At 47.3% G+C, this 25,813-nt stretch overlaps 1 protein-coding gene across 5 annotated transcripts in view; it reads left to right on the forward strand.

The window, feature by feature from the left end:
• The window catches only part of ankdd1a (ankyrin repeat and death domain containing 1A), a 205,058-nt gene that overhangs the window by 145,760 nt on the left and 33,485 nt on the right, over positions 1–25,813 (forward strand). For all 5 annotated transcript variants that reach the window (XM_072468816.1, XM_072468820.1, XM_072468817.1 and 2 more), the window contains one exon: positions 5,181–5,382. In XM_072468816.1, coding sequence (XP_072324917.1) covers positions 5,181–5,382 — 202 coding nt within the window. The remainder of the gene's footprint in view (positions 1–5,180; positions 5,383–25,813) is intronic.

Here is a 25,813-nt window from a genome sequence, read left to right on the forward strand (position 1 = left end):
CCCCGGAGCCCCAGAAAGCACACTACTAGAGGACCTAATAGGCACAAGCAGCGAGAAGGGGGGGCTATGTGGGAAAATATACGGGCAGCTACTGAATCAAGCCCGAACACCACTGGACGAGACCAGACAAAAATGGGAGGACGAACTGGGGACAGAGGTAGGATGGGGACTCTGGAGCGAAGCACTGAGCAGGGTGAGCTCCACCTCCTCTTGCGCAAGGCTAAGCCTAATGCAGCTCAAAGTGGCGCACCTGACCAGAACCCGAATGAGCAGGTTCTTCCCGGAGGTGGAGGACAAATGTGAGCGGCGCCAAAGGGGCCCGCCAACCACACCCACATGTTTTGGGCTTGCCCCAAGCTTGCTGGGTTCTGGACAGCCTTCCCCGAAGCCATGCCCAATAGTGACAATCTACGGGATATCAGAGCAGCCAGAGCTACACATGTGGAAGGGGGCCAATGCCCTTGCTTTCGCTTCCCTAATCGCACGCCGGAGAATCCTGCTCGGCTGGTGATCGGCAGCACCACTCAAAGCTGCAGACTGGCCAGCTGACCTCTCAGAATTTCTCCACCTGGAGAAGATTAAGTACGCCATCCGAGAGTCAGAGGAAGGCTTCCTGGATACTTGGGGGCAGTTCGTCGGCCTGTTCCAAAACCTGTTCGAGGCCGGCAGCGAGGAGTAAGCCAGGGGAAAAAAAAGATGAAGAACCAAAGAACTGCGCAACCTGGGGGGGGCGGGGGGGAGAAAAATGTGGAAACCACAAGAGAAGAGGAAGGGTGCTGAAACCAATGGGGGGTGTGGGAAGGAGGAAGAAGGGGGATATCATAGACCGATCCAGAGGGCAGCAAAATGTACGTACAGTTAGTCAAACGAAGGACAAAACAAACCATTCTGTAAAATAAAGCAAATTAGCGCGGGCAAGAAAAATGTAATGTATATAAGTAACAACTGTTTATAAATATGAGAATAGCCAATAAAAAGATTTATTCAAAAAAAAGTTTCTTGAGTGTTGTTGGAGCTGCAGGGGGTTTGGGTCTTCCGAACCTGATGTATTATTGCTGGGCGGCGAATGTGGAGAAGGTGCGGAGCTGGGTCAGAGGGGTTGATTCCCAGTGGGTCAGAATGGAGGCGAGTTTGTGTAGGGGGTCGGGATTGAAGGTGCTAGCGACAGCGTCGCTCCCAACAGCCCCGGGGAGATACTCAGGGAGTCCGGTAATAATAACTTCATTGAGAATTTGGAGGCAGTTTCGCCAACACTTCGGGTTGGGGGCAGGGTAGAAGGAAATGCCGAATCGGGGGAACCACAGATTTGAGCCAGGGAAGTGGGATGGAAATTTTCGGAATTGGGAGGAGAAGGGGATTAAGACACTAAAAGACTTGTTTCTTGGGGGTCGGTTTGCAGGATTGAAGGAGCTGGGAGCGAAGTATGGGCTGGAGCAGGGGGAAATGTTCAGATACATGCAGGTTCGAGATTTTGCCTGGAACGAGATACAGAGCTTCCCGGTGGAGCCGGCCTCCACATTGCTAGAGGAGGTGCTGACGACAGGAGGACTGGAGAAGGGGGTAGTGTCAGCGGTTTACAGAGCTATTTTGGAAGAGGAGAAGGCACCACTGGAAAGGATCAAACTAAAGTGGGAGGAAGAGTTGGGAAAGGGTATGAAGGAGGGGTTCTGGTGAGAGGTGCTCCGAAGAGTGAACCTCGTGCGTGAGGTTGGGCTGATACAACTGAAGGTGGTATATAGAGCACAACTCACAAGGGCGAGGATGAGCCGGCTCATTGATGGGTAGAAGATGTGTGTGAACATTGCCTGGGGGGGAGCGCAAATCACGTTCATATGTTTTGGTCCTGTCCAAAGTTTGGAGAATTACTGGAAGGAGGTTTTTAGGGTAATCTCTAAAGTGGTGCACATGAAACTTGACCCGGGCCCTTGGGAGGCCATATTCTGGGTGTCGGACTAGCCGGGGTTGGAAACGAGTGCGGAGGCAGATGTTGTAGCCTTCACCTCGTTGATCGCCCGAAGGTGGATCCTGTTGCAATGGAGAGCAACTTCTCCACCCTGTGCCCTGGGGGACCTGTTGGAATTCTTAACTCTTGAGAAGGGTAAGTTTGAACTGAGGGGAAGAATGGAAGGGTACAATTCGTAGCCGTTATTCATTATGCACTTTCAAGAATTGGATAACATCGAACATTAGGGAGGGTTGGGGGCTGGGAGGGGTGGGGGGAGGAGGTCGGTATGTGTTAATGGTGACTATGGATGATTCCTGATTACTTTTTGTTCTTTGTGTTAACGTTGGCTGCTGTTTGGGGGTTTGGTGGGAGGATGGGATTGTTGCTGTTGATATGGGGATTGGCATTGTATTCGTTACTGCTTATTGTTTATTGTTGGTGGGTGTAAATTTGGGAGAAAATGTGAAAAAAGAGGAGAATAAAATATTTTTAAAAAGTTAGCACCTTCTAAACCCATGACCGCTACCATCTAGAAGGATAAGTGCAGCAGGCAAATGGGAACACCACCACCTGCAGGTTCCCATACTTGGGCGGCACGGTGGCATAGAGGTTAGCACTGCTGCCTCACGGCACTGAGGACCCGGTTTTGATCCGGGCCCCGGGTCACTCCTGTGTGGAGTTTGCACATTCTCCCCGTGTTTGCGTGGGTCTCAACCCCACAACCCAAAGATGTGTCGGCGGATTGGCCACACTAAATTTCCCCTTAATTGGAAAAAAAATAATTGGGTACTCTAAATCAGTATTCTTCAAACTTTTTTCCCGGGGATCCATTTTTACCAACCGGCCAACCTTCGGGACCCAACCCGGCCGATCTTCGCGACCCACGCCAGCCGACCTTCGCGACCCACGCCGGCCGACCTGCGCGACCCACCGTTTTCTCTTACCTTGTTTGCTGCTGACAAAAATGGAGGAAATGATTTTGGGTCCCTTTGGCCCTCGTACACGCTCCTCCAATGGAACCTGTTGGATGAAGGTGAAGCCTTCCGATGTTGGAAAGTATGGAGTCTCCATCTGTGCAAAGTTCTGCATTTTTTTCCTGTAAAATTTTCGCAAATAAATCCCCCACGAACTTGTAAAGAAAAATGAAATGAATAAAATAAATGAAAAAAATTAAATTAAATGAATAAAATAAATGAATAAAACCCCCCCCGAACTTGTAAAACAAAAAGTTGCGACCATTTTTTTAAAAAGCGGCCGCACTGCACATGCGCACCGATGATCGGGCACGCATGCGCAGTGCGGCCATATTTGTTTTACATGATCGTGGCCATTTTGAAGGCCGCTTGCAGCCGGCGTTATTAACAGCCTGCTGCTACGGCTGTTGCACGCAGATTTGCGCGATCGGGAGTGCCGCGACGGACGGCTCTGCGACCCTCCCGACACCCGCCCGCGACCCACCCGCGGGTCGCGCCCCCGAGTTTGACAATGCCTGCTCTAAATCTTTTTAACCCCCCACACCAAACAGTACTGTGAACATACCTACATCACAGAGACTGCAGCAGTTCAAGTAAGCAGCTCACAACCACCTTTTCTGGGACGATCAAGAGTGGATAATAAATGCTGGCCTCACCAGCAACGCTCACCTCACGTAAATGGAATTTTAAAAAAATGCACCAACACATTGAGCTGTCTGAACTCAAGGAATTATGGGAGTAGTTAGGCCAGGCAGAAACTATTTCCACTGGTTTGGGAGCATAATTCGAGGGGGCATTGTCTAAAAATTAGAGTCAAAATTTTCAGGAGTGGGTGAACTTCAGAAAATGCAGAAAAGTGTGAGGTGATTCATTTTGGAAGGAATAACAGGAAGACTGAGTACTGGGCTAATGGTAAGATTATTGGCAGTGTGGATGAGCAGAGAGATCTCGGTGTCCATGTACATAGATCCCTGAAAGTTGCCACCCAGGTTGAGAGGGTTGTTAAGAAGGCGTACGGTGTGTTAGCTTTTATTGGTAGAGGGATTGAGTTTCGGAGCCATGAGGTCATGTTGCAGCTGTACAAAACTCTGGTGCGGCCGCATTTGGAGTATTGCGTGCAATTCTGGTCGCCGCATTATAGGAAGGATGTGGAAGCATTGGAAAGGGTGCAGAGGAGATTTACCAGAATGTTGCCTGGTATGGAGGGAAGATCTTATGAGGAAAGGCTGAGGGACTTGAGGCTGTTTTCGTTAGAAGAAGGTTAAGAGGTGATTTAATTGAGGCATACAAGATGATCAGAGGATTGGATAGGGTGGACAGTGAGAGCCTTTTTCCACGGATGGTGATTTCTAGCACGAGGGTACATAGCTTTAAATTGAGGGGAGATAAATATAAGACAGATGTCAGAGGTAGGTTCTTTACTCCGAGAGTAGTAAGGGGGTGGAATGCCCTGCCTGCAACAGTAGCGGACTCGCCAACACTAAGGGCATTCAAATGGTCATTGGATAGACATATGGACATGAAGTTAGGGGCTGTTTAGCACAGGGCTAAATCGCTGGCTTTGAAAGCAGACCCAGGCAGGCCAGCAGCACGGTTTGATTCCCGTAACAGCCTCCCAGAACAGGCGCTGGAATGTGGCGACTAGGGGCTTTTCTCAGTAACTTCATTTGAAGCCTACTTGTGACAATAAGCGATTTTCATTTCATTTTGAAGGGAATAGTGTAGATGGGCTTTAGAGTGGTTTCACACGTCGGCGCAACATCGAGGGCCAAAGGGCCTGTACTGCGCTGTAATGTTCTATGTTCTATTTGTTTTTCAAATTGGTGGTAGAAGTTTGGGACACTTTCTCAAATGGTAATTGATACTTAATCGTTTGTTAATTTTCAAACTAATATTGACATATTTGTGTTTGGAATGTTTTGTGGGGGATATGTGCTGAAGACAGGTCCATGGAGTTCGATTAATATCAGCATAATTTAATTGAATAGCAAAGTGGACACGGGTGACTGGGTGGCCTATTCCTTTTCCTTAATCCCTGTACTCCTTATGATTTCTGCAATCGCATTATTTAGGTTCTCTTACAGAAATAGCTCCACCTCATAGGTGTAACGACTCAGTAAGTACTTTCCAACTGTTTCCAGCACTAACTTTAGGACTGGGATAAAATACAATAGAATTTCATTCCCAGATTTGTGCTCCAGAATCTCAGAGTTTAAGGAGTTGGAGAGAAACACGAAATGAAATAAACCTTTCCTTTTCAGGATCACCCAAACATTAATCTGGAGTCTGGTGTTGGAATGCAAGTGACCTTCAAACAAGACCACAGAGCAGAAACGCAGCACATTCGCTCAGTCATATGGAGGCTAGCAACAAAATATCTAAAACCAAATGAGTGGAAGAAACTTGCACATTTCTGGAAGTTTACAGAAGCACATATTAAGGCCATTGAGCAACAGTGGGCAGGTAAGGAATATTCACAACTTTCAGCGAATGATGTTTATATCTGCATCTTCCCACTGGAAACTTTGCTTGGTGCACATTTTAACCTTCCCTGCTTATCTCGGTACTTAAAATCTCGGATCTGTCTGGCACCATGTTACCTATATTGAACAGTTCTCTGTAAGACCAGCTTTCCATTTTTAATAAATGCATTCTTCTAATTGTGGTCTCTTGCATCCCACCACCATCTGTAAATTCCTCTCCAAGCCACATATCATCCTGACTTGTAACTATGTTGCCATCCCTTTACTGTTGCTGGGTAAAACCTGGAACATCTTTCCTGACAGCATTGTGGGTCTATCTACACAAGATGGATTACAGTGGTCAAAGAAGACAGCTCACCATCACCATCTCAAGGACAACTTGGGATGGACAATAAATGGTGGCCTAGCCTGTACCACCCACATCCATGAAAGAATACATAAAGTGCCTGTCTGCTTCACCAGCTTTCTCTTTAAGATATTCCTTGGAACTTACCTCTTTGACCATGTTTTGGGCCACTGGTCCTAGTCTCCCTGTGCCACACAGCACACGGTATCAAAATGTGATAAGTACCCTGTGAAGTGCCTGACATTGCTATCTCTGTGTTGATAGATTAATACTCCGTGTCTGGTTGTTGCCATATCAGGAGCAAGTTTCTCAGATGTGAGGATTTTTTAACTTTAATCATTTATGGGATGTGGATGTTCCAGTGTTTGCTACCCATCCCCAATTGCCTTTGAGAAGATGGTGGTGAGCTGTCTTCTCAAATCGCTGTAGTCCACGTAGTGTAAAAATACCCCAAATCGCAAGAGTGTTTCAGGATTTTGACCCAGCGACAATGAAGGAACAGAAATAGGGTTCAAATTAGGATGGTGTGTGACTTGGAGGGGAACTTGAAAATGGTGGTGTTCCCTGATGTGTTATGTACTCTGGGATAACACAGGCTGCAACTGGATGCAGCTTTAACCAAAAGATACTCCAGACCTTGAAGTTAGTCCAATCTGATTTATTGAACCAGTAGCACAGTTAGCACAGTTCTCTGTGAGTTCAACTCTCTGCTTACCTAAGTGTGGTTACTCTGTCTGACTGAACCAGACTAGCTCTTAGCCACGTGCTGGAGGTGTGATACTGTAAACACACCCTGACTCAGCCTGTAGATGTTCATCAGTGGGAAGAGGCGGAGTGTGAGTGCCTTGTGCCTTTTATAGTGAGATACCACCCCTGAGTGTCCTGCCTGCTTATTGGTCATGTCCTGTTCTCTGTGTTCATTAGCTGCCTGTCTGTATATCATTATCTGCATGTCTGCATATCATATCTCCCCTCTTTTTATGTTTAGCTGGCATATGGGAACGTACTTACATGTGGTGGCATATATTAACATATTTACAAGCGGTGGCATATGTAAACTTATTTACATGTGAAGACAGCTGTCTAGTGTGAGAAAACAGAACATAGCAAACAAAACAAATGTTCATAAGTCCAGTCTCTGGGGCTTGCGTCTGATCCTTGTCGACCGCTGGAGAGGTGGTGGTGGGGACAACAGCGCCTTGACGGGCAGGATGGAAGCCTGACTGGTGGCCTCATAGTTCGAGGTATCAGGAGGTGGCAAAACAACAGACGGAAACGGAGAGGAAAGTGGTTGCGGGCAGGCAACTTTGCGCAGTGCCCGTCTGTTTCGTCGCACAACAGAACCATCAGCCATACGTACAACATACGAGCGGGGCGCAGCCTGTCAAACAACGACAGCTGGAGCAGACCAGCCACCATCCGGTATCTTGATCCTGACTGTGTCTGCCGGGGATAGCACGGGCAAATCGGTGGCATGAGCGTCATAGCCCTGCTTTTGCTGGTTTTGGAGTTGCTGCACCTTCTGCAGCACCGGGAGGTGATCCAGGTTGGGCAAGTGTATGGCTGGAAGTATTGTCCGCAGGTTCCTGTTCATCAGGAGTTGAGCCGGCGACATGCCAGTGGACAGTGGGGTTGCCCTGTACGCAAGCAGCGCGAGGTAGATGTCAGAAGCAGAATCCGTGGCCTTGCAGATGAGCTGTTTCACAATGTGCACCCCTTTTTCAACCTTCCCATTGGACTGCGGATAGAGCTGGAAGTGACATGTTTGAAATGGTATTATTTGGCAAACATAGACCACTCGTGGCTGTTGAAGCACGGGCCATTGTCACTCATGATAGTGAGTGGGATACCATGCCTGGAGAACGTCTCCTTACAGGCCTTGATGACAGTCCGAGATGTGAGGTCTGAGAGCTTCATGACTTCAGGGTAATTGGAGAAATCGTCAATAATCAACACGTAGTCACGACCATTCGCACAAAAGAGGTCGATGCCAACCTTGGACCACGGGGAGGTGTCGATTTCATGCTGCTGGAGCGTCTCCTTGCTCTGCGCTGGCTGGAAGCATTGACAGGTCGCACAGTTAAGGAACATGTTCGAGATGTCCTGGCTAACACCGGGCCAGTAGACAGCCTGCCTGGCTCTGCGTCTGCACTTCTCAACGCCCAGTTGTCCCTCATGGATTTGGCGGAGCACCAAGCACTGGAGACTGAGTGGAATGACAATCCGGTCCAGCTTGAGGAGGATACCATCAATCACCGTCAGGTCGTCCTTTACATTGTAAAATTGAGGGCACTGCCCTTTCTGCCAACCATTGGCGAGGTGGTGCATGACACGCTGCAAGAGGGGTCTTTGGCTGTCTCCTCGCGGATACGAACCACCTTCTCATCAGACGCCGGGAGGGTGCTAGCACACAGATCCACCTGTGATTCAATCTGCCGGATGATTTCCAGGGGTTCACTAGTCAATGTGATGGAGCCGGACAATGCATCAGCGACGATGAGCTCCTTGCCAGGCGTGTACACTAAGTCAAAGTCGTACCTTCTGAGTTTTTTTTTTTTAATACATATTTTATTGAAAATTTCTGGTCAACCAACACAGTACATTGAGCATCCTTTACACAACATTATAACAATACAGATAATAATGACCTTTTTTTTATATAAACAAAAAACAACAAATAAATAAATATTAAATAACAAAAATGAAAGCTAGCCCTAATTGGCAACTGCCTTGTCACAGGCTATACCCCCCCCCCATCCCCCCCCCCCCCCCCCCAAAGTCCTGGGCTGCTGCTGCTGCCTTCTTTTTTCCCCCATCTATCTTTCCGCAAAATATTCGACGAACGGTTGCCACCGCCTGGTGAACCCTTGACCCGACCCCCTTAGGACGAACTTAATCCGCTCTAACTTTATGAACCCCGCCATATCATTTATCCAGGTCTCCACCCCCGGGGGCTTGGCTTCTTTCCACATTAGCAATATCCTGCGCCGGGCTACTAGGGACGCAAAGGCCAAAACATCGGCCTCTCTCGCCTCCTGCACTCCCGGCTCTTGTGCAACCCCAAATATAGCCAACCCCCAGCTTGGTTCGACCCGGACTCCTACTACTTTCGAAAGCACCTTTGTCACCCCCATCCAAAACCCCTGTAGTGCCGGGCATGACCAGAACATATGGGTATGATTCGCTGGGCTTCTCGAGCACCTCGCACACCTATCCTCCACCCCAAAAAATTTACTGAGCCGTGTTCCAGTCATATGTGCCCTGTGTAATACCTTAAACTGAATCAGGCTTAGCCTGGCGCACGAGGACGACGAGTTTACCCTGTTTAGGGCATCTGCCCACAGCCCCTCCTCAATCTCCTCCCCTAGCTCTTCTTCCCATTTCCCTTTTAGTTCGTCCACCATAGTCTCCCCTTCATCCCTCATTTCCCTATATATATCCGACACCTTACCATCCCCCACCCATTTCTTTGAGATGACTCTGTCCTGCACCTCTTGTGTCGGGAGCTGCGGGAATTCCCTCACCTGTTGCCTCGCAAAAGCCCTCAATTGCATGTACCTAAATGCATTCCCTTGGGGCAACCCATATTTCTCCGTCAGCGCTCCCAGACTCGCAAACTTCCCATCCACAAATAGATCTTTCAATTGCGTTATTCCTGCTCTTTGCCACATTCCATATCCCCCATCCATTCCCCCCGGGGCAAACCTATGGTTGTTTCTTATCGGGGACCCCCCCAATGCTCCAGTCTTTCCCCTATGTCGTCTCCACTGTCCCCAAATCTTCAGTGTAGCTACCACCACCGGACTCGTGGTATAGTTCCTTGGTGAGAACGGCAATGGGGCTGTCACCATAGCCTGCAGGCTGGTCCCCCTACAGGACGCCCTCTCTAATCTCTTCCACGCCGCTTCTTCCTCCTCTCCCATCCACTTACTCACCATTGAAATATTAGCGGCCCAATAATACTCACTTAGGCTCGGTAGTGCCAGCCCCCCCCTATCCCTACTACGCTGTAAGAATCCCTTCCTCACTCTCGGAGTCTTCCCGGCCCAAACAAAACCCATGATACTCTTTTCTATCCTTTTGAAAAAAGCCTTCGTGATCACCACCGGGAGGCACTGAAACACAAAGAGGAATCTCGGGAGGACCACCATCTTAACCGCCTGCACCCTCCCTGCCATTGACAATGCTACCATATCCCATCTCTTGAAATCTTCCTCCATCTGTTCCACCAACCGCGTCAAGTTTAGCCTGTGCAATGTGCCCCAATTCTTAGCTATCTGGATCCCCAAGTAACGAAAGTCTCTTGTTACCTTCCTCAACGGTAGGTCTTCTATTTCTCTACTCTGCTCCCCTGGATGCACCACAAACAGCTCACTCTTCCCCATATTCAATTTATACCCTGAAAAATCCCCAAACTCCCCAAGTATCCGCATTATTTCTGGCATCCCCTCCGCTGGATCCGCCACATATAGTAGCAGATCATCCGCATATAAAGATACCCGGTGTTCTTCTCCTCCCCTAAGTATTCCCCTCCATCTCCTGGAACCTCTCAGCGCTATCGCCAGGGGCTCAATCGCCAGTGCAAACAGTAATGGGGACAGAGGACATCCCTGCCTTGTCCCTCTATGGAGCCGAAAATATGCCGATCCCCGTCCATTCGTGACCACACTCGCCACTGGGGCCCTATACAACAGCTGCACCCATCTAACATACCCCTCTCCAAACCCGAATCTCCTCAACACCTCCCACAGATAATCCCATTCCACTCTATCAAATGCTTTCTCGGCATCCATCGCCACTACTATCTCCGTTTCACCCTCTGGTGGGGCCATCATCATTACCCCTAACAGCCTCCGTATATTCGTGTTCAGCTGTCTCCCCTTCACAAACCCAGTTTGGTCCTCATGAACCACCCCCGGGACACATTCCTCTATTCTCATTGCCATTACCTTGGCCAGGACCTTGGCATCCACATTTAGGAGGGAAATTGGTCTGTAGGACCCGCATTGTAGCGGATCCTTTTCCTTCTTTAAGAGAAGCGATATCGTTGCTTCTGACATAGTCGGGGGCAGTTGTCCCCTTTCCTTTGCCTCGTTAAAGGTCTTCGTCAGTAGCGGGGCGAGCAAGTCCAAATATTTTCTGTAAAATTCAACTGGGAATCCGTCCGGTCCCGGGGCCTTTCCCGTCTGCATGTTCCTAATTCCTTTCACCACTTCTTCTACCGTGATCTGTGCTCCCAGTCCCGCCCTTTCCTGCTCTTCCACCTTGGGAATGTACCTTCTGAGTTTGAGGAGGATGCGCTTCAACCGAGGCGTCATGTCGTTCAGGTCCTTGTGCATAATGTGGACCAGAGGCCTATGATCTGTCTCGACAGTGAATGTCGGCAGGCCGTAGACACAGTCGTGAAACCTGAGAATGCCAGTGAGAAGACCCAGGCATTCCTTCTCTATTTGTACATACCTTGTTTCGGTGGGCATCATGGCCCTCGATGCGTAGGCTACCGGTGCCCAGGATGAAGTGTCATCGCGTTGAAGCAGCACCTCACCGATGCCATCCTGGCTCGCATCTGTCGAGATCTGAGAGGTGGCAAATGGAGTTTAATGCAGAAAAGTGTGAGGTGATTCATTTTGGAAGGAATAGCAGGAAGACAGAGTACTGGGCTAATGGTAAGCTTCTTGGCAGTGTGCATGAGCAGAGAGATCTCGGTGTCCATGTACATAGATCCCTGAAAGCTGGCACCCAGGTTGAGAGGGTTGTTAAGAAGGCGTACGGTGTGTTCGCTTTTATTGGTAGAGGGATTGAGTTTCGGAGCCATGAGGTCATGTTGCAGCTGTACAAAACTCTGGTGCGGCCGCATTTGGAGTATTACGTGCAATTCTGGTCGCCGCATTATAGGAAGGATGTGGAAGCATTGGAAAGGGTGCAGAGGAGATTTACCAGAATGTTGCCTGGTATGGAGGGAAGATCTTATGAGGAAAGGCTGAGGGACTTGAGGCTGTTTTCGTTAGAGAGAAGAAGGTTAAGAGGTGACTTAATTGAGGCATACAAGATGATCAGAGGATTGGATAGGCTGGACAGTGAGAGCCTTTTTCCTTGGATGGTGATGTTTAGCACGAGGGGACATACCTTTAAATTGAGGAGAGATAGATATAAGACAGATGTCAGAGGTAGGTTCTTTACTCAGAGAGTAGTAAGGGCGTGGAATGCCCTGCCTGCAACAGTAATGGACTCGCCAACACTAAGGACATTCAAATGGTCATTGGATAGACATATGGGCAATAAGGGAATAGTGTAGATGGGCTTTAGAGTGGTTTCACAGGTCGGCGCAACATCGAGGGCCGAAGGGCCTCTACTGCGCTGTAATATTCTATGTTATATGTTCTATTTTCTATCTTCGTCCCCCTGTCTGGGTCGAAAATGCCAAGACTATTGCAGTGGTGAGCTTGGCTTTCAGCTCCAACCACTCTTCCTGATGTGTTGCCTTTCATTCAAAGGCAGTGGACTTTTTCACCAGGTTTCGTAGGGCCGTGGAGTGTGAGGCCAGGTTTGGGATGAACTTGCCCAGAAAATTGACCATGTCCAGGAAGCGCAACACCACCTTCTTGTCTTCAGCGACCTTTGATGGCCTTGACCTTGTCTGTGTCTGGGTGCACGCCCTGCTGAGAGATCTGGTCACCTAGGAACTTGTGTCGACATGCCAAAGCAACATTTGGACCTGTTCAGCTTCAGGCCATTGGCATGGACACGGCGGAATACCTGCTGGAGACGGGAAACATGCTCTTCAGGGGTCGTGGACCATATGATGATGTCGTCCACGTAAACACGAACCCCTTCAATGCCCTCCATCATCTGCTCCATGATGCGATGGAAGATCTCCGATGCCGAGACAATGCCAAATGGCATGCGATTAGAGCAGTATCTGCCAAACAGTGTGTTGAAGATGCAGAGCCTTCTGCTGGTCTCATCCAGCTGGATTTGCCAAAATCCATGTGACACATCTAACTTGGTGAAAAAACATGTGTGTGCCATCTCACTGGTGAGTTCCTCCCACTTTGGGATGGGGTAGTGTTCACGCATTATATTCTTATTGAGATCCTTGAGATCAATGCAGATGCGCAGGTCTCCCAAAGGCTTTCTAACACATACCATCGAGCTGACCCAGTCAGTCCGTTCGGTTACCTTGGAAATGATGCCGTGTTGCTGAAGATCCTTGAGCTGTGCCTTCAGGCGCTCCCTCAGCAGAGCCGGGAGCCGGAACCCGGCATGGTGCGTGGACCACTGGCTTGGCATCAGGTCGTAGCAGAATCTTGTATCGATATGGCAGCGTGCCCATCCCGTTGAACACATCCGGATACTGAGCGAGGATTTCATCAATGCCGGCCTGAAGATCCACATTGGAGGATGTCGTTGTGTAAACCCACTGCACGAGGTTCAGCTGCTTGCAGGCCTGCGCGCCAAGTAGGGATGCCCTGTCTGTCTTGACGTAACCGTGCATGGGTGCTCCAGTTGGAGACAGTAGATGGCAGGATCCCAGTGCCGTGATGGCATTTCCGTTGTAGTCCAGGAGCCTGCAGGCTGCTGGAAAGACCTTGGGGGCTTCTTGATGCGTTTGAAATCTGCCTGTGAGAGGAGGTTGGCAGAAGCACCTGTGTCCAGCTTAAACTGGATGGAGCAGTGGTTGACCTGCATCACCGCACGCCATTCATCCGCAGAATCCACAACGAGGATGGATTGAATTTGTGAGGGGCTGTTTAGCACAGGGCTAAATCGCTGGCTTTGAAATCAGACCAAGGCAGGCCAGCAGCATGGTTCAATTCCCGTACCAGCCTCCTCGAACAGGCGCCGGAATGTGGCAACTAGGGGCTTTTCACAGTAACTTCATTTGAAGCCTACTTGTGACAATAAGTGATTTTCAGTTTCAATTTTCAATTTTTTCAATGAATTGGATGTGACATATTCACATTTGGTAATGATGCCCACACAGTAGGCGGAGCCCAGGCATTCTTCCTCTGGATCCGTTGTGCTGCCAGGATCAGAACCCTGTAATCGTTGTTGCACACTCTGAACGTGCCGTCGTCGGAATTGGGAGCGCTGGCCCCTGAGTGGTGGTGCAGACCAGCACAAGGCTGCATAGTGTCCAGGCTTCCACAGTTGAAACATCGCCTGTCTCTTGCATGGCGGTGTTTCTTAAAGTGGGCGTTGCCACAGTTCGAGCACGTCATGACGTCGGCATCCTGATGCTCCGCGCGTCGTCGCACATTCGCAGTGCGGATGTCGGCAGCTTTGTTTTCCCGTTCGCATCGCGCATGCGTGGGGCCCCGGGAAAAGCACGCGAAATGGCCGCTTTCATCAATGCTGAGGCGCTGCATCCGGGAGATGGCCTGCACACCCTCTGCCTTGTGGGAGGCAAGTTTCTCATTTTCAGCCGATTTGTACTGGGCATAGCGATTTTTGGCATACTCATGCACTGTGCATGTTTCAATCGCGACTGGCAGGGTCATATGCTTGATTTTCAGTAGCTGCTCTCTCAGAGGATCAGAGTGAACTCCAAAAACAATTTGGTCTCTGATCATGGAGTCAGCAATATCACCAAAGTTGCAGGACAGCGCTAGCAGGCGGAGTTTAGTTAAGAAGGAGTTGAAAGATTCATCTTTACCTTGTAGACGCTGTTTGAATATGTAGCGCTCAAAGATTTCATTGGTGTCCACTTCGCAGTGACTGTCAAACTTGTCCAGGATGGCCTGAAACTTTGTCTTGCCCTGGCCTTCGGTGAAGTGAAAAGAGTTGAAGAGTTTGATGGCTTGATCACCCGCTGTTGAGAGGAGAAGCGCGATCTTCCTTACATCAGACGCACCCACGAGGTCTGAACCTTCGATATACAGCAGAAACCTTTGCTTGAATGTCCGCCAGCTGGCACTGAGATTGCCGGAGGTCCTGAGCTGGTGAGGAGCCTGAATCTTCTCCATGGTGCCGGGATACATTCGCTGGTCGTCACGGAACGGACTGAGGTAAACCACCTAGATTAAGCTGTCTCCTGGTAGCGTGATGTGTTATAGACTCTGGGATAGCACAGGCTGCAACTGGATGCAGCTTTAACCAAAAGATACTCCAGACCTTGAAGTTAGTTCAATCTGATTTATTGAACCAGTAGCACAGTTAGCGCAGTTCTCTATGAGTTCGGCTCTCTGCTAACATAAGTGTGGTTACTCTGTCTGACTGAACCAGACTAGCTCTTAGCCACGTGCTGGAGGTGTGATACTGTACATAACACCCTGACTCATTCTGTAGATGCCCATCAGTGGGAAGAGGCGGCGTGTGAGTGCCTCGTGCCTTTTATACTGAGATACCACCCCCTGAGTGCCCTGCCTGCTCATTGGTCATGTCCTGTTCTCTGTCTTCATTAGCTGCCTGTCTGTATATCATTATCTGCATGTCTGCATATCATGACATTCCCATGCACCTGCTGCTCTTGTCCTTCTCGACGGTGGAGGCACCCCATCCATAAACATTCACTTCCTCAACCTTCGATGAACAGTGGCAGCAGTGTGTACTATCTACAAGATGCACGGCAGGAACTCACCAAGACTCCTTCAAAAGTACATGCCAAACCCATGGCCGCTACTATCAAGAAGAACAAGAGTAGCAGATGCACAGGAACACCACCACCTGATGGTTCCCCTCCAGCCACTCACCATCCTGGCTTACAAATAAATCGCCATTCTTTTACTATCGCTGGCTCAAAAACCTGGAACTCCCTCCCTAACAGTGCTGTGGGTGTGCCTATACCACATGGATTGCAGAGGTTCAAAAAGGCAGCTCATCACCACCTTCTCAAGGATAATTAGAGATGGGCAATAAATGGACAGTGAAGCCCACATCCCTTGAATTATTTTTTTTTAATTATTTTTATTGTCTGAACCTCTCCTGTTACTTTTTATTAATTACGGAATTACTACAGTGGAACCGGAGGGAACTCCGTGTTTATGCAATACGGACACAGCATATTGAGTTTCATGGGAGTAAGGCGAGGCTGAATGGCCTCGACTTTAATGCAAGGAGTATCATAAGTAAAACAGATGTGTTGACACGTGGAGTTGTGATGTTGTTGCCATCACAGAGACGTGGTTGAGGGAGGGGAAGGACTAAAAGACAACATGCCAGGACATAGGATCTTCAGGCAGGACAGGGGAAAGTGTAAAAGAGGAGGAGGTGTATTATTAACTAAGGAGTCCGTTACTGCAGTAAGGAGGGACAATATCTTGGAAGAGTCTTTTAATGAGGCTTTATGGTTAGAGTTTAGGAATAAAAAAGAGGGCAGTCACACTGCTGGGAGTGTATTATAGACCAGCAAATAGTCAACGGGCAATAGAGGAGAAGATATGTAGACAATTCACTGAGGTGTGTAAAAATAATAATAGGGTAATTATAATCGGGGATTTCAACTTCCCCAACATTAATTGGGATAGTCACATTGTAAAGGGTTTAAAGGAAGCAGATTTCCTGAAATGTATTCAAGAGAGTTTTTTATATCAATATGTCGAAAGTGCAACAAGAGATGGTGCAGTCCTGGACCTAGTTCTGGGAAACTAAGCCGGACTGGTGTTCGAGGTAGCAGCAGAGGAGCATTTTAGAGATAACAACCACAACACTACATTTTAAATTTGTCATGGAAAAGGAAAAAGGTAGTCTGCAAAAAAAGGTTTTGGGATTGGGAGCAGGCTGATTTATTAAAATAAGGTAGAATCTGGCCAAAGTAGACTGGGAACAACTACTTCTGGGTAAATCTACAGCAGAGCAGTGGGGGATGTTCAAAATGGAATTGGCGAGAGTGCAGGTCCAACATGTTCCCTTTAGGGTGGAATGTAGGAACAACAAGTCCAGAGAACCCTGGATGTTTAGGAATATTCAGGTCAGGATAGGAAGGAAAAAAGAGTATTTTAACAAGTACAAAGGTAAATCTGCAGAGACCCTTGTAGAGTATACATGCAGGAGGGAACCAAAAAAGCAATTAGGAGAGCGAAGAGGAGCATGAAAAAGCACTGGTGGCTAAGATTAGGGAAAATCCCAAGACATTCCATTAGTATATCAAGGGGAAGAGGATAACCAGAGGAAGAGTAGGGCCCATTAGGGATCAAGGGGGTAATCTGTGCATCGATTACATTAGTTGACTGTTAAACAAGTTCACATCTCTCTTCACTTTGGAGAAAGAGATGTGGAATTCAGACGAGGACTGTCAGGTTCTTCAGTTTGACAGAGGGACTGAGGAGGTATTGGTGGTTTTGGCAGACTTAAAAGTGGACAAATATCCAGGTCCAGATCATAGAATGCCTACATGCAGAACGAGTACCACCGACCTTTCGAAAGAGCACTCTATCCATAACCACTTCCCAAGTCCATCCCGCCTATCCCCGTAAACCCATTACTTAATTTGCACGTCCCCGTTCAATAAGGGGCAATTTAGCATGGCCAATCCACCTAACCCGCACATCTTTGGACTGTGGGAAGAAACTATAGCACCCGGAGGAAACCCAAGGGGGGAACATACAAACTCCACAGAGACAGTGACCCAAGGCCGGAATTGAACCCGCGTCCCTGGTTCTGTGAGCGGCAGTGCTAACCACTGTGCCTCCGTGACATCCCAAAATCAAAATGGAGAATGAATTGTGTCCCCACATTGCTGTGGAAGGCAAGGGAGAAGATTACAGGGACTCTGACCCAAATTTTTAATTCCTCTCTGGCCACAGGGGAGGTACCAGAGGACTGGTGGACAGCTAATGTGGTTCCACTTTTCAAGAAGGGTGGTAAAGATAAACCAGGGAATTACATATCACGTACGTCTTAGGGAAACTATTGAAGAAAATTCTCAAGGACAGAATCAATTTCCACTTGGAGAGGCAAGGTTTGATCAGGGATAATCAGCATGGCTTTGTCAGAGGGAGGTCATGCCTAACAAATTTGAATCAATGTTTTGAAGAGGTAACCAGGTGTGTAGATGAGGGTAGAAGACATGTAGTTTACATGGATTTCAGCAAAGGCTTTGACAAGGTCCCATGTGGGAAATTGATAAAGAAGGTAAAATCACATCGAATCCAGGGTAACGTGGCAAGTTGGATTCAAAATTGGCTTAGTGATAGGAGACAGAGGTGGTGTTAGAAGGCTATTATTATGACTGGCGGCTGGTGTATAGTGGCGTACCATAGAGATCAGTGCTGGTTCCCTTATTGTTTGTGATATATATAAACATGTCATGTGAGAGTACCTTTAAGACATGGATGTTTAAGCAATGTACCTTTAAGAAAACAGTGATGTCAGAGAGTGGGTGGGGCTGAGCTCAGTTCAGCCATTTTGCAGTTTGGTTTTTGCAGTTTTGAAAAGTGCCTGGCTGGTTTTGTTGAGAGTAGTTTAAAAGTGCCTGGCTGTTTTGCTGTGAGCTGCTTAAAAAGGAGAAAGCCAGTTTGAGACAGCAGCTTGAGAAGTTCTAGTTTGCTGTGAGTTGCTTGAAGGAAGAAAGCAAGGTGCTGGAGCTGAAGTCAACCAAGCTAATATATCTCTGCCATTCTACAGAAAATATATATATCCTTTAACCTGATGTAATACTGTTTAAAGGTGTTAAGTCTCTTGGAAGTTTGAAGGAACAGTTTAAGGAGTTATTTACTGTTGCAATATTTTCTGAGTTATCTTTGAAGTAAGGGGTGTTAAGAGATCCAATATTTATTTAAGATGTTAAGTTGAGTTCATGGAATAAACAGTGTTTTGTGTTTAAAAACCCACGTGTCCATAATTGTAATTTCACACCTAGGGAAAAAGCTGTGTGCTAGGAAAAGCAACAAATCCATTAAAGGGAGAGGTTGGTTAAACTCCATGATACATTTTGGAGTTCTGAAAAGTCCTCACCCATAACAAACAATATAGAAGAAATAAGGCGGGGGATGATAAATAAGTTTTCGGATGACATGAGGATTGGCAGGGTGGTTGACAGTGACGAAGAAGGTTGCAAGAGGATATAAACGGATTGGGCAGATGGAATTTAACCCTGCAAAATGTGAGGTGGTGCACTTCGGAAGGATTAGCACAACAAGGGAGTTAATGAATAGCAGGACACTAGGAAGCTCCGAGGAAAGAGGGATCTTGGGGTTAAAGGGTCAATAACAAGGGAGCATAATGTTAAAGTGAAAGGCAGGAGGTTGAGAGCAGATTTGAGGAAAACTGTTTTCACCCAAAGGGTGGTGGGAATCTGGAATGCACTGTCTGGGTGGATAATTGAGGCAGGAAACCACACAATCTTTTAAAATGTACGTGGATGAGCACTTGAAATGTCATCACATTCAAGGCTATGGGCCAAGTGCTGGGAAGTGGGATTAATGTAGATTAGAGTTGTTTTTTTGTCGGTGCAGGCTTGATGGTCCGAAGGGCCTCTTCTGTACTGTATGATTCTATCATTCTAATAATAATAGCTGCAAAAAGAATGTTGAAATGAATCTTAATAAAGGAAGCATGAATGGCCATCTGTGATGGAAGGTGAATTGGAAGGTTACAGATGACAGAGCAAGTAAAGCTGTTATCCAGGTTTAAACTTACTGGAGAACATAAGAACATATTAATTAGGAGCAGGAGTAGACCATTCGACCCCTCAAGCCTGTTTCAACATTCATAAGATCATGGCTGATCTGGCCTTGGCCTGATTCCACTTTCCCGTTGGCCCTCCCTTACTGTAGATTTCCCTATAGATCAAAAATCTAACAGCCTTGAAAATATTTACTGACTCAGCCTCTACAACTCACTGGGTAGAGAATTCCAAAGATTCACAACTCTCTGGAAGAAGAAATTCCTTTTCTTTTCCATTTTAAAGGGCCGACCCCTTATTCTCAAACAATGCCTCCTAATTCTTCATTCCTCCACAAGGGATAACAAGCCTCCTGTCATTGTCTAGCTGCGGTCTCACCAATGCGCTACATAGTTGTACTCCATCCCTCGTGCAATAAAGGCCAACATTCCATTAGCCTTCCTAATTACTTGCTGTGCCTACATGCTGATTTTTATTTTTTGTTGCATTTCATGTACAAGGGCACCCAGGTCCCTATGCAGCACAGCATTCTGTAGTCTTTGTCTATTTAAATAGGATATTGCTTTTTTATTCTTCTTTCCAAGAAAATTGGAGTCTCTAACATCACTCTCCATAGCTTCAGACTATAAAATGCATGTAAAAGTGCATGTTGTCTGTAATAACTCCAGAGGAGGCCAGTCTCGGCAAAACAAGGGTTTATTCTTGAACAGGAAAGAAGCTGCAGTGTGCAGCACTATTGTCCCAGCTTGGGAACCACCGGGAACCCCAGTCCGGGCCGAGGTCACAGTATAGAAGGTCCCACTAGCGAGCCGCTATGCCCAGTACAGGGACTCATACTCAATCGGCAATCGCCCATGGTCTTTATGGGGGTTATAACAGTGCCACAGCAACTTGGCATCCTTGGGAGGCCAATTGACTCAGTTTGACGGATCAGATTGGTGCCAGCAGCATGGGTTTTGACCCTCATTCCGCCTGGCGTGGACTCAGGACCTGCCTCCTTTCCCTACCCCTGGTGGAGATCACGGCACTGTGGGTTGGACCTGCCCTCGGGCAGAGGACTCAAGAAGAAGAATAAAGGTTCTTTCTATTGCTGTGCATGATCTTGTGTCTTCCCGTGTTGTACTGCATATGCCAACTTTTTGTCCACTCACATAATCACCTCTGCAGGTGTCCCCCACACAACTTTCTTTCTCACCTACCTCTGTGTCATAGGGGGAGATGGTGCCATAGTAGTAATGTCACTGGACTGCTAACACAGAGGTCCGGAGTAATGCTCTGGGGACACACGTTTGGATCCCATCACAGCAGCTGGTGGAATTTGAATTCAGTTAATAAAAATAGTTATGAAACTATGATTGATTGTCGTAAAAACCCATTTGGTTCACAAATCTTCTGTCCTTAACATGTCTGGCCTACATATGACATACTCCAGATCCATAGCAAGGAGGTTGACTCTTAACTTCCATCTGAAATGTCTGTAAGCCACTCAGTTCAAGGGAAATTGGAGATGGACAACAAATGCTGGCCTTGCCAGTAGTGCCCGCATCCCATGAAAGAATAAATAAAAAGTAATCAGTAATTTCAGCTGCGAAACTCTCATTACAGATTGAAAATTGCTGAAGCCCCAGCACTGATCCTTGTGGTAAATGTTATGAATTTGAAGTTGACCAGATGTTTTAAATCATCTCTTTACGGTAAAATAAAGTAATGAAGTGAGTCCTATTATCTGTTAAGGGTTTGATGGGGACACGGGGAACCCAGGTGGACTTGCTGAGAGCAAGGAGCAGAGTTCTCACACCTGAAAGCAAAGGCCGAAGCCGATACTCTCGTGATTGGAGAACTTTTGTCTCGGGGGCCTTGGGACTGTGATAAAGAGGGAGAGCGAGGAGTCGAACAGAGTAAAAGACTGTAGCTAGTGTGGTTAGCAGGAAGACCAACAATCTTTCAGAGCCGGACAACAAAGTGTTGAGAACACCGGCCCAGTAAACGAGTAGCTTGGTCCTAAGGATCATTCTGATGGTATTACGTTTCGTGAGTAGGCCAAAGGTTGCTTTCTCGATGCCTGAATTGAGCTCTGTATCAAGTGATGGATTGCCTTGTATCCAAGGTAGCAGAATTTGCTAATCACGGGTGGGGTGGTTATTTCATTATTTTGCATGAACAGGGGTGGAGGAGATACAACACCTTGTCATGTGACCATGGTTTTCTTGACACTCAGTCAGGTAAAAGAAGTTACAGGCGTTTGAGTGACAGTCTGAGTCTTTGTAAACTGAGTTGTCATGTGGATCATTAGTGTGAGGAAGTTCCTTTGTCAGGAGGTGATGTGTTTGTGTCTTAGCTTTCAGTACTGATAGATTGGACAGCTTGCCGCCTGACCCATGTGTGCAACTAGACTACTTCGGTATCCGCAGGGAAGGTGAAAGTCAGGGGTATGGAGAAGTAATACCAGAGTCACAGCCAGGATGCAGCATTTTTTCACTCAGTTCTTAATCTTGAAACCCCTTAGCCATAAAATTGTACAGTGCAGTGCGCACTGTTGTGAAAGGAGCAGCTGAGACTGAGGACCTTTGGTGGACTGCAAATTGTTCCCCAAATCTTATAGATCCCTACCCTATGTTCGGAGATCTCACTAAGGCATTCGATATAACCAGCAGAGCAGGGCTTTACAAAATCTTGGCAAATTCCAGTTTACTCATTTCCACCCTCGGGACAAGTATCTCACAGAGCAACTAATTGGTTACAATCCTCATGGAGACTAATCACCTTTACAACAAGGTTTCAACTTTTAAGACTTCTACTGTAACAACAAATTAAAGCAATGGCAACATTACTGGTGAGCAAATAGTACTTGTTAGGAAATCCATCGACCATTATGACTGTATGTCCTTGTGAACATTGCTACGTTTTAAAGTACAACGTGTTCCAATGCGGGTAGCATAGTTTCTGCCGAGTGAGAACAGTGCAACCTGTTGTGAGTGTGTTGATGGGTTCCCCAGCTCAGTTCCAGGGTCAGTGACGAGCATCTTGGGGGTCAGTAACGAGCATTTTAGGAGTCAGTCGGTTTTAATCTGAGCAGAAGTGTCCCAGAGAGAGGAACGAGGAAGGGGGACGGAGAGGTCCCAGAAAGCAGTCCTAGGTAAGTCATAAAGTCGGGACAGAAACAGGTCCCGGTTAAATTAAGAAAACAGGAGTCAACAAAGAGATTCCAAGCAGCAAGTTTTCTGTGAGCTGACTGTGCAACCAAGACACAGGAGAAGACCCAGGAGCTCTTTGGTTCCATGCTGTGCACAAAGTTAGTGTCAGAAGAAAACGTGGGAGCCACTCACGGTTAGTATGTACATGCAAGAAACTGGAGGCAGAAGATCTCATCTCTGCAATAAGAAACTTTGCAAAAAGCTTGATGTGGAATTGAGTTTAATGAACTCGTGTTTTGTCCTGAAGTTATTAAAGCAGTGGTGAGTTTAGATTTCAGCTTTGGATGTCTTGGAGCGAGTTCCCAACAGAAGAAAGCGTCTATTGAATGATCAGAAAAAAGGTACAGAAGAGGTTTACCAGGATGTTGCCTGGTCTGGAGGGTATTAGCTATGAGGAGAGGTTAGATAAACTTGGATTGTTTTCACTGGAGCGAGGGAGGTTGATGGGCGACCTGATAGAGATTTACAAAATTATGAAGGGCATGGACAGAGTGGATAGTCAGACGCATTTTCCTTGGGTGAACAGTCAATTACTGATCATAGAATTTACAGTGCAGAAGGAGGCCATTCAGCCCATCGAGTCTGCACCTGCTCTTGGAAAGAGCATCCTACCCAAGCCCACACCACCCTATTCCCAGTAACCCCACAAGGAGACATAGGTTTATGGTGCGAGGAGGAAAATTTATAGGAGATGTGCGAGGCCTTTTTATTACACAGAGGCTGGTGAGTGCCTGGAACGTGCTGCCGGGGGAGGTGGTGGAAGCAGATACGATAGCGACGTTTAAGAACCATCTTGACGAATACATGAATAGGTTGGGAATTGAGGGATACGGACCCCGGAAGTGCAGAAGGTTTTAGTTTAGACAGGCATCATGATCGGCACAGGCTTGGAGGGCCGAAGGACCTGTTTCTGAGATGGACTGTTTATTGTTGTTCTTTTTTTTCAATAAATTTAGAGTACCCAATTATATTTTTTCCAATTAAGGGGCAATTTAGCATGGCCAATCCACCTAACCTGCACATCTTTGGGTTGTGGGGGTGAAACTCACGCAGACACGGGGAGGATGTGCAAACTCCACACGGACAGTGACCCAGGGCCGGGATTCGAACCCGGGTCCTCAGCACCGTAGTCCCAGTGCTGACCATTGCGCCGCATGCCGCCCCTTTTGTTCTTCTTTAAGTAACCCAGGCTAATCCCACTTTCCAGCATTTGATTTGTAGCCGCGTCAGTAATGGCATTTGAGGTGCATAGCCAGACATCTTTGAAATGAGTTGCTAACCACTGCGCCACTGTGCCGCCCTTCTGCCAATTGATTTAACTCTATGCCACATAGTCACTGACCTCACTCCTCTTTACAGAAGTAAATTTGCCCTTCCCATCCACTATATCCAGGCTCCTCACAATTTTGCGCATATAATAAATACAGTGCTGAAAGAGGCCATTCGGCCAATGACTTCTGCACTGACCCTCCAAAAGAGCACCCTATCTAGGCCCACTCCCCTCCCGTAGCCCCGCGCATTGATCATGGTTCATTTAACTAGCCTGCACCTCTGGACTATGGGAGGAATCCGAAGCACCCGGAGGAAACAGACATGGGGAGAAGGTGCAAACTCCACACGGACTCACCCAAGGCCGGAATCACACCTGGGTCCCTGGTGCTGTGAGGCAGCAATGTTAACCACTGTGCCACTGTGCTTCCTGAATCAAACCTCCCCTCAGCCTATCCAATCTTTCATCAGAGCTGCAGTTTTCCAGTCCTGGCAACATCCTCATCAATCTCCTCTGTACTCTTTCTAATACAATAATTTCTGTAATGGGGCAAACAGAACTGCACACAGTACTCAAGTTGTTTTATACAGTTCAAGCATAACCTCCCTGCTCTTATATCCTATACCTTGGCTAATTAATGAAAGGATTCTATATGCCTTTTCAACCACCTTATCGATCTGCTAATCTTCAGGGACATGTGGACATTCACTCCAAGGTCCCTCACTTCTCAGTATCATTCCATTCATTGTTAAATCATTTGCCTGGTTTGACCTCCCCAAATGCATCACCTGACACTTATAATAAAACCATAGAATTTCTACAGTGCAGAAGGAGGCCATTCGGCCCATCAGGTCTGCACCGACCCTCTGAAAGAGCACCCTACCTCGGACCACTCCTCCGCCCTATCCCCATAACCCCTCCTAACTTGCACATCTTTGTACACTAAGGGGCAATTTTTGCATGGCCAATCCACCTAACTTGCACATTTTTGGACTGTGGGAGGAAACCTAGCAAGCCCAAACAGACTCGGGGAGAAAGTGCAAACTCTACAGAGACTCGCCAAGGCTGGAATTGGACCTGGATCCCTGGCGCTGTGAGACAACAGTGCTAACCACTGTGCTACCGTGCTGCCTTTCAATCCCATGGACTCTTAGCTTTCTGACCAGTCTGCAATTTGGGACTTCGTCAAAAGTCTTGCAAATTCTATGTATATCAAACCGCAATGTATATCAAACCGCAATGCTCATCAGCTCTCGCTGCCATCTCAAAAAATTAGTTTATTTTTTAAAATTTAGAGTACTCAATTCTTTTTTTCCAATTAAGGGGCAATTTAGAGTGGCCAATCCATCTACCCTGCACATCTTTGCTTTGTGGGGGTGAGACCCACGCAGACACGGGGAGAATGTGCAAACTCCACACGAACAGTGACCCGGGGCCGGGATACATTTTATCAGACCCTGGGGATTTATGTACATTTACGCCCGCTAAAACATCTACTACCTCATCCTTGTTAATCGTAACGTGCTCTAGAACTTCTCGAACGCCCTAACTGAAATCTCCAGCTATTATGTCTTTCTCCTTAGTGAATACTGATGAAAATTATTAATTTATGGTCTCGCCCTCGTCCTCTGGCTCCATGCACAGATTGCCCCTTTGGTCTCTAATAGGGCCCCACGCTGGTCATCCTCTTAATATACTTGTAAAATGCCTTCAGGTTTTCCTTAATCCTATCCACCAATGATATTTTGTGGCCCCTCTTTGCCCTCCGAATTAATTTTTTAAGCACTCCCCTACACACACTATATCCCTGAAGGGCCTCCTCTGTTTTTAGTGCTCTATACCTACCATATGCTTCCTTTTTTTCCTTTATCAAACCCTCGATATTCCTGGACATCCAGGGTTCCCTGGACTTGCCACCCTTACCCTTCACTCTTACAGGAACACGTTGGCCCTGAACTCTCACTATTTCACTTTTAAAATACTCTCACTTTCCAAATGTCGATTTACCTGCAAGTGGCTGCTTCCAGCCTCCTTTTG

The sequence above is a fragment of the Scyliorhinus torazame genome, chromosome 12 (assembly GCF_047496885.1).
Source record: "Scyliorhinus torazame isolate Kashiwa2021f chromosome 12, sScyTor2.1, whole genome shotgun sequence".
Classification (NCBI taxonomy): Eukaryota; Metazoa; Chordata; class Chondrichthyes; order Carcharhiniformes; family Scyliorhinidae; genus Scyliorhinus; species Scyliorhinus torazame.